The 11,881-nt window shown below is 44.3% G+C and overlaps 1 protein-coding gene across 2 annotated transcripts in view; it reads right to left on the reverse strand.

Annotated features, from left to right (window-relative positions):
• BAZ1B (bromodomain adjacent to zinc finger domain 1B) overlaps positions 1–8,253 on the reverse strand; it is a 66,161-nt gene extending 57,908 nt beyond the window's left edge. For both annotated transcript variants that reach the window (XM_060284778.1, XM_030872015.3), the window contains exon 1: positions 7,781–8,253. In XM_060284778.1, the coding sequence (XP_060140761.1) occupies positions 7,781–7,887 (107 nt within the window). In that variant the 5' untranslated portion in view covers positions 7,888–8,253. The remainder of the gene's footprint in view (positions 1–7,780) is intronic.
• Positions 8,254–11,881: the final 3,628 nt, after the last annotated feature.

The following is an 11,881-nucleotide window of genomic DNA, read 5'->3' on the forward strand; positions in this document are numbered from 1 at the left end:
GAGAATTAGCTGCCAATCTCTGTACTTTCCAAGTGACAGTTTTTATATATAATGGTTGAAATAAAAAGTATTTAAACAGCTCCCCTTGTAATATTACCTCACAACTAAACAAATAATTCATTTTTAATATAAAAGAGATTCTTGGTTTTCTAGGGTTATGATCAGTTAAAAGACAAATTACAGGGATAAATCCATAAATAATCCAGAACTGTAGTTTTAGTCAATAGTATAAGCACCTTCTCTCACCATATCATTCTCTGGATCTGCCAAAAACAAAGCAATATGTCTCTTTTCCTCACCGGGCTGTTGCTAATATTTAAATGATTAAACAAAATAGAGCACCTGTAAAAATCAGGAGTCAGACTTCCATAGAAAGCTATGTAAATCCAATCACTGAAAACTTATAAAATCCCATAGAGAAAAGGAAATAGCATGGTTTCTACAGGGACATTATCATAACTAACTTATCAACAAAATGGATTTGTTTTCTGTTTGCCTGTTTGCACCTGGGGAGGGGAGGTAAAATAAAGAATCAGTAAGTGGATTTATTTAAACATTCAAAAAGCTTAGTAACATTCTAATATATCATTCAGCTACACTGAAGAAATTCACTGTGTAATCAGAGAGAATGTGAGATTAACAAATATGTCCTAAAGAGAAAACATTAAGTTTTTATTATTAGTTGTTATTTTATTCATTTATTTATTTATTTTTGCTGTGTTGGGTCTTCGTTTCTGTGCGAGGGCTTTCTCTAGTTGTGGCAAGCGGGGGCCGCTCTTCATCGCAGTGCGCGGGCCTCTCACTATCACGGTGTCTCTTGTTGCGGAGCACAGGCTCCAGACCAGCAGGCTCAGTAGTTGTGGCTCACAGGCCTACTTGCTCGGAGCCATGTGGGATCCTCCCAGACCCGGGCTCGAACCCGTGTCCCCTGCATTAGCAGGCAGATTCTCAACCACTGCGCCACCACGGAAGCCCCTATTATTAGCTGTTAATTTAAAAAGTAGGAATAATGTGGGAATTTCCTGGTGGTCCAGTGGCCGAGAGCATGGGTTCAATCCCTGGTCGGGGAACTAAGATCCTGCAAGTCACGAGGCTCTGCCCAGTGGAGGGGGGGAGTAGGAATAATGTGCCATGTGCCCAGTCCACTCTCCTTAGATCAAGACCGATATGGCCAATAACACACAGAACTGCTGTCACCTGGATGCCTCAGTAATCCCTCAAATCCAACTTCTTCTAAAACTAAACTCTTACTACTCCTCCACTCCCTCCCAAACTTGCTCTTTAACAGATACTCCCAATCTCACTGAATGGCCCTAGTGTCCAAGTTAGAAATCAGGGAATCATCCTAACCTCTTCAGTCCCTAACTGTAACCACTTAGGTGTTTCTCAATTAAGTCCTTTCTCTCCAATAAAAGAACCATTATCCAAATCCAGCTTTTGATCCTCATTTCTCATTCAGTCATAACATTTTAAAACATGTTAATTGGCCTGACTGGTAATCCTCTTCTTCTCTGGCCCTTTGTGATTCTTACACTCACAATCTTTTTTCTCAGTCTTGTTTTTAAACCCATTTCTTCCGATTTAAAAATCTCACTTGGCCTCAGGCCTCCTAAAATACAAATATGTTGTTGCAAAGGGAAAAATCCTCCGGCCCCCACAGTTCTGAAAATCATTCCACCCATCAAGATTTTATTGTGTTTTATTTTCTATGATTTTTATTATTTTAAGGGAAAAAAAGGAAGAAACTTTTCCAACTTTTTTCAAACAATATATATTTAAATACCAAATACTGATTGATTGAGTGTGGTTTTTCAAATAATGACAGTCTCTTCTACCCTAATACAGATCTTTCGTACCCTCCTGTGAAAATCATCATCAGTATAGCATTCTCATTCTGGGTGACCTCATCCATGCCCGTAACTTCAACTACTATCTATATATGCTAATAACTTCTATCACCAGCTCAGTCTCCTCTCTCTGAACTCCAGGCCCATATATATACTAGCAACATATACATCTCCATTTGGATATACTCAGCAATTCAATATAAGAACCTCCGTAACTAAACACTTCCTATCCGTCCCCCACCACCCTTCACAGTCAAAACAAAAGAACCACTTGATCCTCTTCCATGAAACCCCACACCTCAGATTGGGACTCAAACCCAATCACATCTCAGATGGGGCTTGAACCCACAATCTCCCTGCTGAAACCACACACCTGGTCTCAGGACTAATGAAGCTCAGGTTCTTTATGCCTCAGTGCAGAAGGAATGCAGCGAGAGGCAAAGCCATAGGCAAGAAGTAGATTTATTAATATAGGATGCTTGTGAAGGATGCAAGCAGTCAGGCAAGGGAGTTTTCCCCAAGACCTAAGTGGGAAAGCAGGTTTATTTAGGGAGATACACACTCCACAGACAGAGTGTGTGGGCCCTCTCAGAAGGCGATAGGCCCTGGAATATGGGATGGTTAGTTTTTATGGGCTGGGTAATTTCACAGGCTAAGCAATAGAAAGATTACTCCAACTATTTTGGGGAAGAGGCAGGGATTTCCAGGAATTGGACCACTGCCCACTTTCTGGCCTTTTACGGTTGGCCTCAAACAGTCAGTGCGCCTGCGGGGCGTCATTTACAATATTCTAATGTATCGCAATGAGCGTATAATGAGGCTCAAGGTCTACTGGAAGTAGATTCTTCCGCCATCTCGGTTCTAACCACTTTATGTCCTCAGGGGCTGTCATTCTTTTAAGGTTGTGCCCTGCCCCCTTCCCTCCTGTCTCACAGGGTCCTCTATATCAGAGAAGAACACCACTAACCAAGTGATAACCAAAACATAACCCTTGATTCCTCCCCGATCAATCACCAAACCCTGTCAAATCTACTTAATTTCAGAAATCCATCAACTGTACTTCTCTCCACCTCAAGGGCTAGTAAATTTATTTAGACCACCATTATCTACCGCCTAGATTATTTAATTATTTAAACACCATCTAGTTGCCATTAGTCTCAAGGCTGCAGATCCATTCTCAATGCTACAGCCACACTGATCTTCCTAACCTAAAAGCCTGCTTCTTTCCTGTTCAAATTTTTCAACAGCCTCCACTAAATTTAAGGCAAAGTCCAAACTCCTCAGCCTATCTCACAAGGACCTGTGATGCAGCCCTTTTCTGTATCTCTCAACACTGCATCTCCATCCCCACTTCTTCACTCCAGCCATATGAAACTTCTTTCAGGTTTTCAAAATCGGGAATTCCCTGGTGGTCCAGTGGTTAGGACTCAGCGCTCTCACTGCCAGGGGCCCGGGTTAGAGCCCTGGTCAGGGAACTAAGATTCCACAAGCTGCCGAGTGCAGCCAAAACAAACAAAAACAGCTCACTGAGATATAACTGGCAAAATAAACTAAATTCTAACCATCCTTTGGATCTCAACTTAAAAGCAACCTTCCCCAGGAAACATTCCCTTAACCCTAAAATGTGGCAGACTGTACTATTTTTTCCAAATATCCACCTCTCTTCCCTAAGAGGATTCTACACCTCCACCCACTGCCATGTGGCTTGCAATGCCTCCTGGGAAGAGGAAAGCACATCCCCTCCCCACAAAGGCTGGGCCCTGCCACATAACTTGCTTTGACCAATAGATGTGACAGACACCACTTCCAGGAAGAAGCTTAAAAAGCTGTCATGGTTTCCTCCTGACCTTTCTGCCACTAGAAAAGGTCGCTGCAGACAGGGACTGCTCCTTCAGCCTGAAACTTGGAATAAGAAAAATGTGCGTTTCCTTTTTTTTTCACCTGTTTTCTTTTTTTCAAATGTGGCCCTAGAAAAATTTTAATTACATGTGGCTCACATCATATTTCTGTTGGATAGCACTATAAACCTAACGATTACGTCTAGGAATGAATGTCCTCTGACAGCACAATTTTTAACTGACTAGTCATTCAAATTAGATTAATTTCAAAAGTCTAAAACTGAAATTTCTACAACCACCCCTAACATTAGGTAGTTTTAAGTTTATGTAACTCTGTTCTGGTTATTACTTTGATTTATGCTAAGAGAAAAGTTAAAGAAAAAATAAATGAAAGGAGAAAAAAAAAGCCCATGAGAAGGATATTCAGGGACTTCCCTGGTGGCGCAGTGGTTAAGAATCCGCCTGCTAATGCAGGGGACATGGGACCGAGCCCTGGGCTGGGAAGATCCACAGGCCATGGAGCAACTAAGCCCATGCGCCACAACTCCTGAGCCCACGGCCTGCAACTACTGAAGCCCACACACCTAGAGTCCATGCTCCACAACAACAGAAACCACCATGATGAGAAGCCCACGCACCACAATGAAGACCGAACAGAGCCCCCCCAAAATAATAATAAATTAATTTTTTACAAAAAGAAGGATGTTGAGTCAGCTGGCTCTAAATCCTATTTCAGATTTTAGGTTACCAAAATAAGTCACTCACTCTCAAATAACCGCTCAAAGCAAATGCCAATTGTGGTTTTTATGTTCCAGCGACTGCTGCACTTATAATTGCAGACAAAATGTCAAAGCAATTCTCCAAAGGTTGTGTAAGCTATAAATGATAAGTTCAAATCCTAGACTATCTCATTATGCATCTACTTTTTCAAGAGTTCAAGAGCTACTTCCTTACCACCATATGCTGCCCTTCTTTGTTCTCTTTAGCCTTGTAAGTATTGTTTCTTTCAATAAAGTACCTGATAGCCTGAAAGGAAGTGGCCCATAAAAGTATGGAGGTTAAATAAGCATAACTATAACGCTGAGAGTTCTAAGTGAGAAGACAAAGCACCAACTCAAGGTCTGCTTTTTATCCTATTTTCTCTCTTTGGACCAGTCTGTCATTAAGTTAAAAATAACTCTAATCTGATAATAACTTGTTACTTTAAAGAAATTAAATTATAAAAATCGACATAAGAGCTCAGTATTCCAACTGCCCAATAAAATCCTGTCTTGCAACTACAACTTAACCCCAGCTCTTAAAACACTCTAGGCAAATCAAGTTATTCTTGCCTAGAGCCAGAATAACTGTATATTCTAATACCCCCTCCTTATTACACCATCTAAAAGTTCTCATATTGATGCTACTAAGGTTATGAACTAGTTTCTAGGCTTTAGAAACTAGGATAAAGCAATACAAAAAAAAATTTAATCTACAGCAGGCCACTTGTAGGTTCAGTTACTCCTTAAAATCTATCTTGACTTAAACACAGTCAGTGTAGAATTCTATTGTCAAATAATCACATCAAGAAGTGATTCCAATAAAGTTAATTTTTCAAACCAAGATCTACTGTCTTGCCAGCAGTAGTACTATCCTAGGAAGCAATGCACCATAGATTTAAAGCTACAGTACAATAAACATCAACATATAACCCAGTCATTATACGTGTGCATCATTCACAACCACTGTAAGTTTAATGAAGATGTACAATAATACCTTCAAGAACACAATGCTCACAGCTTTAGGTCAATAAAACACCATACAAATTTGCCATAGAATATACATGCAACCAAAAGGTAGGTATTAGGAGAAAATTAAAGTATGAAGTCCTATTAAAACATAATTATAACTATAAATTAAGAATTGGAAATAACAATACTTCAAATGCAGCAGTTACCCAACCGCATACTTGTTCTCCTCTATGAAATCACTAATAGCCTAATAAAGAAATATGCCAACCTGCCAACCACACAGTACAATTGTTTAAAAACCATCCTCAAAGTGCTTCCACTTGTAGAAATTACCAAGGGAGCAATTTTCCCCCAATATATAACACAATTTAAGAACTCCTTTGTTAAAAGGGTTCTAAATACTCATATGGGAAATTTTAAAGATGAAGAATTTTTATTAAATACATAACAGTTAAAAAGTTCCACATATCAGTTTTCAACTGTCATCATTAAAAAAAACTCCTCATATGTATCACTGTATTTCAGCGATTTCAGTAAATGATATGAAAAGGCCGGGTCTGCCAGTTCTATCTACAGCCATTTTTTACAGAGCTCAGTACCTAGTACAGACTTAGAATTTGTCTCCTCCCTATCGCAGTTTCTGATGCTCCACTAGAACCAGACCTGAAAAATCAACAACCAGTAATATTAGTGTGAATAACCATCAACTGCTCAAAAGATGACATCTGAAAAGGATATGGCAGATTCCCAAAAGTAATTTTTTACTTCACCGATGTTTTGGAATGTTATTTAAAAAAAAAAAAAAAAATTGGGCACTTTTAGAATAAAGTATTTGGTAGAGCTAGAGCACTTCTCCAAAACAATCCAAAAGTCCTAACAGGACATGAAAAAGAACCAGATTACCACTCCGACCCCTCCCTTAAATGCACCTTATCATACCACAAACTGACACAAACAATGAACTAACATTATTAAAAGTGAAAGAATAGCATTCCATGTTCCTCTCTTGATTTACTTTCAGGGATGAGGTACGAGGAGCACTGAATTCTACTCCTGATTCTCATCATTTACGGAGTGTGTGACCTTTAGCAAGCCAACCTCAACTGTGTGGGCCCGCTAGGCATACCCAGGCAGGAGAACCCCACCATCTCCAAGATCCATTTCAGCTCTGAGATGCTCTAGCTGCATTTCTTCAAGAGCCCTCCTACAGCATGGACTCACTTGTCAAATCCCTTTGTATGTAAACACCTAACATCCACAAACTGCACTCAAACAAGAATGAGGTTATCCCATAAAGCATTACATTAAAGGGAGGATCAAAGAGAAATGAAATCAAATGATATAGCTCACACCGGCATTTCCTTCCATACTGAAGCAAGCAAACTGAAACTACTAAGAAATCAAGTCCTTCCAAAGGGAAAGGGGTGATAAAACTAAAGAATACATTACCCTTCACTCTTGAAGCTTTCTGTACACTAAAGAAAGCTTGATTCAGAAAACTTTTTTACACTTAAGCTTCAAAACGGACGCATCTGGCATCCATAAAAAAAGTAAATAAGAGTCGTACAACTTTCAACTAAAAGACTAATAAGCTTGTGCAAGAAACCTTAAGCAATGATCAGAAGAAACGGTGCTCCTCATTTAAAACATCAGCCTCGTGTTTCTAAAATACAACATAAAAACTTTGTGTCTTTTTGAAACGTTGTTAAAAGACAAATACTGATCTCCTATACATCGTCAAAATTCCAAATCTGTGCATGCCCAGGGAAGGAAGGCATCCGCTCCTCCAAGGTAACTTTTTTACTGCCTCTTCTCTAAGTCTGGACATTCATTCTTGGTTTTGTGCCTCACAATCCTGTCAGTTCATCCATCACCAGCCTAAAGTCCACTCGGGAGAAGCAAAACACAAATGTCCCCGCAGAGATCCGGGAAGACGCAGTCGCGACTTGTACAACCCAGATCACGAGGCCGCTCAAGTACAATTTCCAAAACTTAAGTAGAAGGCTTAATTTATAAAGAAAAAAGCAGCAGCAAAGGAAACCCCGCTCAACCCTCGGTACTTACGGCCTAAAGCCAACCTCCTGGGGCGGGGGGGGGGGGATAGAGGGCCGTTCATCTACAGCGAGGCCCGGTGACAAAGTGCGGGTCAGAGGAAAGGATGGAGGGCGCAGGGCTCCGGGGCGGCCTGAGCCGGGCCGGCCCGCCCGCCCACCCCCCCGGAACGGCGGGCCTGGGGCTCGAGCTCGGGGTGCTGGCCCGCCAGCGCTGGGCGCGCTGACAGCTGCCACCGGCGCGGGGCTGCGCGGCCCACCCCGCCCCACCCCACCCCGCGAGCGGCCTGGCCGGCGCGACTGGAAAAGGATACTCCCGGGTGCGGAAGGCCTCCTGAGTGTGCGCGATGGTGAAGAGCGGCTCCTCGCCGGGAAGCGGCTTCACCAGCGGGAAGGGCTTGCGGCCCAGGAGCGGCGCCATCGCGGCGGCGGCAGCGGCGTGGAAAGCGGCTGCTCCTCAGCGCGCCCGCGGCGTAACACTAGGCCCCGCGGCCCGGAGCGAGCGCCTGGCTCCCGGGGGTGGGGTGGGGGAGGGGAGGGGTGAGAGGGCGGCGCGAACTCGGCTCCTTCACTGCTGGCGCCGCCGCGCTAGGGCCATGGAGAGGGACGCAAGGGCACAGAACTCCCACGCACAATGCCGCGCCGCCCCGAAGCCTCCGGCCAACCTTCGCTACGGGTCCCCGCGTTCGGCAGTCACGACTCGTCCTCAGCTGCACCGGAGGAAATTATTGAAAAATGGCGGGAGATTCCCCTCCTCCCCCCGGTCCGGCCAGCGCACACACTAACATGCTCCCCTGTGGCGCCGGTGGCGAATGCTCCAATAGGCGGAGAGCTGGTCAGCACCCAGCGTTTATTGGCTCACAGGAGCTGCCGCTCTGCGATTGGGTCCCTCCCCCTTCCCGGGCCGCCTAGTTGGGTTGCAGCGCACTAGAGGGCAGTATGAAGAGGTGAAAGGTCACGTTATGTAAGCGCCAGTGACAGGAGCGGGCCTCCAGCGGCGGAGTTGAAAGTGGGGGACAGCGGGGGACCGAAAGGCCGGGAATTCAAAGAGGTCAGGCCAGAGAAGCCCTCTAACATACACAGACACTACGCCATCTGTCACCGAAGGCGACACCGACATCCGGGCACCACTGTCCGTGTGGTGCGCCGGAGGGGGGAGGGGGAGCGCGCGGCCAGGGGCTTTGTCTTTTCACTTGGGCTCCGCCCCCTTCTTAAAGGCACCGCTCTCGGCCACGCCCGGAGGTGTGCGGGTGGGGCGGATGGGAGGAGGGCTTGGCGGGAAGTAACCTCCAGACCTTACCTCAGCAAAGGTTCTACGAGGGGTAACTTGAGCCCCAGCCTTGCTCCCCCCAAAGTTACCTGATTCTAGACTAGAGTGTGGTTGAGATCTGGATATTAGTATAATGCTTGCTTCTAGGGGCTTGCTGGAAAGGATAATACAGAATCTTCTTTGGAAAAATATATTAAACGACATGTCTATTAAAAATACATACCTTCATTCAAATAGTCTTTACTAGCACCTACAATGTTCAGGGCCCTGCGTTGGGTGCTACAGGGGAAAAAAATGAGACTTGAAAAAATGAGAGACAAATAATCACAGTTCTGTGTGATGAATGCTGTACAAAGTGCGCAGTAAGAAAACAGCAATAATTGTGCCTGGAGAGTGAGAACATTTGAGCTACTTCTCCAAGCACACTACACCCACATAGTCCAAAATCTTCTTGGCTATCCAGTACAGTCAGAAACACACTTATTAATCATTCATCCCTGGTTAAATTGTCACCCTTGGTTCAAAAATCTTCAGTGGGCTTCCCTGGTGGCGCAGTGGTTGAGAGTCCGCCTGCCGATGAAGGGGACACGAGTTCGTGCCCCAGTCCGGGAAGATCCCACATGCCGCGGAGCGGCTGGGCCCGTGAGCCATGGCCGCTGAGCCTGCGCGTCCGGAGCCTGTGCTCCGCAACGGGAGAGGCCACAACAGTGAGAGGCCCGCGTACCGAAAAAAAAAAAAAAAAAAATCTTCAGTGCCCAGAACATACCTTCCCAGCCTGGTCTTCGACAGGGCTAGACTGCTAGATGTCCCTGAATGGCAGCATGCCAATGCCAGACCGTTTTCTCCTTTTCTTCTCACCTTGAAGTGAGAAGGATACCCCCCCCAACCGCGTAAAAGGTAAGTTCTAGGTGTCAACTGGAAAAAAAAAAAAAGCACAACCTAAAAGTTGAGAATTATGTTTTATTTGGCAGACAAAACCGAGGATTTAAGTCCAGGACACAACATCTCAGATAGCTCTGAGAGACTGCTTGGAAGAGGTAAGGGAGGAGCCAGGATACATAGGAGTTTTTGCAACAAAGACCAGGTAGTAGTCAGAATATCGAAAGATTACTGTTAAAGAAAACCAGATATCTCAAGTTAAGAAATTTATTGCTTTTCTATGTATGGGAAGATGCAAAAGTCAGGGCTCACTGAAATCATTCCTTTGATATACACCTCAGCTATCTGGGGCCAGTATCCTGTGCTTTCTCTTCCTGAGTTTGGGGGTCGGCAGGGGGCGGGGGGCACTGCTAGATGGCGGGCATCCTGTTTCTATCCTGAGTTCCCTCATGGCTCAGCTGTAAGGTGATGGCTTGTTGCCTGCAACATCCTTTGTTTACTGATGTGGCAGGCAACATTTTTGTTTTCCATTGATATAGGTCAGACGCCATCTCTATGAAGCCCCTTCTGATCACCTAGCAGAGAAGGGAGCTCTTCCTTCAGTAGCAATTTCCTCTAAGAGGATTAGGAGAAACCTCAGAGGATGTGGCATCTGAGTTGATTGTGAAGAGGCAAGTAGCCCACTCCACTAGGCAGAGGAAATGAGGGACGAACCTTCTAGGCAGAGGGAGCAGCAGAGCAGACTTGGTCAATTCAGGACAATGTGCCTAAAACATAGGGATTTTTCAGGCAGAAAGTATCAAGAGATGAGAGTAGCAGAGGAAGTCATCATCCTGGCCAAAGCGTGTGAGGGTTGAATTGAAGCGACCCTATAGGAGGTAACTGCAGTAGTTTGTGGCACTGGTGGCAAGGGCCTCAAATGTGTAGCAAGATCAGTGGAGACAGGTGGCCAGATTTGAGGCACAGACTAAGTGGCTAATGGGATGGACACTTGCAGAACTAGATAACTAACGGCAGACTACACACAGAAAAAGAACTCCAAAAACATCCAAAAAACAAATTTTGGAAACTTTTGATATTTAAAAAAATGCATCTAATTGCACATGAGAATGGTCACCATAGTCATTTCAGTGCTTGGGGCTGCTGTGGACTGGAATCCAGCCCCTGGTGGTGATAAAGCGGAGATCTAAAATGGGAGACTCAGTGATGGACTCAGTTTCAGCCATAAGAACCGGAGACCGGTACCCTGGAGAGCCATCCAGAACACAGTTGGAAATCCTGCAGACCGAAGTGGAAGCTAGAAGTGGGGCTTTGTGAATACAGCCTAGTAGCTGGAGTCCCAAGAAAAGGAGCTAAGAAGTGTCTCTCCAAACAAAGAATAGTGTTTACCTTGTAGAGATGGAGTTATGGTTGGTTTTATTTTCTTCGTTATCTTTTTGTATATTTTTCCATTTGTTTTTCTATAGTGATTATATTTTCATTTTAAAATAGAAAAAAATAATAAACTTTAATGTGACTATTGCTTGGTGGTTGTCCTCCATTTCTTTCTATGGCTCCAATTTACAAACAATGGAGCTAATTGACACAAGATTTTTTAACACCCCTCTTTCACTGATGCACACTGAAACCCTTGATTAGACAGTTTCAGCTTGTCATTTTTTTTTTTTTTGACTGCACCATATGGATAGGGGGGATCTTAGTTCTCTGACCAGGGATCTAACCCGTGCCCCCTGCAGTGGAAGCATGGAGTCCTAACCGCTGGACTGCCAGGGAATTCCCTACAGTTTCAGTTTCTGGCTGGTATTTTCCGGCCTGTCCTGTTGGTTCCTAAACCTCAAAACATCCCAAATCTGCAGTCTGTGATCTCTGTTCCCTCCATCACCTGCTCTGTGTGGGTGTTTTTTATTTCTATTAATGGCCCCACCTTCCTCACAACCTCACAGGCTCTGCCTTGACCTCTCTTGAGCTCCACAGCCATAGAGTCAATCAGATGACAGCAATTCTGCCTGCCTAAAATCGTGAACCATCCCCTTCCTGCCATCCCCACTGCATCCTACTTCAATTATTTCTGGCCAAAACTACTACTGTAATGACTTTCTTCTTTAAAAATGTTTTAAACTACATTAAAATTATGTCTTTTTTCATGGTAAAATGGACATGGTTCCAAAAAGGAAACATATAGATGGAGTTAAGAAAACAAATAGTTCTACAAAAAGCAGCCCTGCAGTGCTCTCCCCCATCCACTTCCTGCTTCCCCCAGGCACCC

Source organism: Globicephala melas, chromosome 15 (assembly GCF_963455315.2).
Source record: "Globicephala melas chromosome 15, mGloMel1.2, whole genome shotgun sequence".
NCBI classification, from domain to species: Eukaryota; Metazoa; Chordata; class Mammalia; order Artiodactyla; family Delphinidae; genus Globicephala; species Globicephala melas.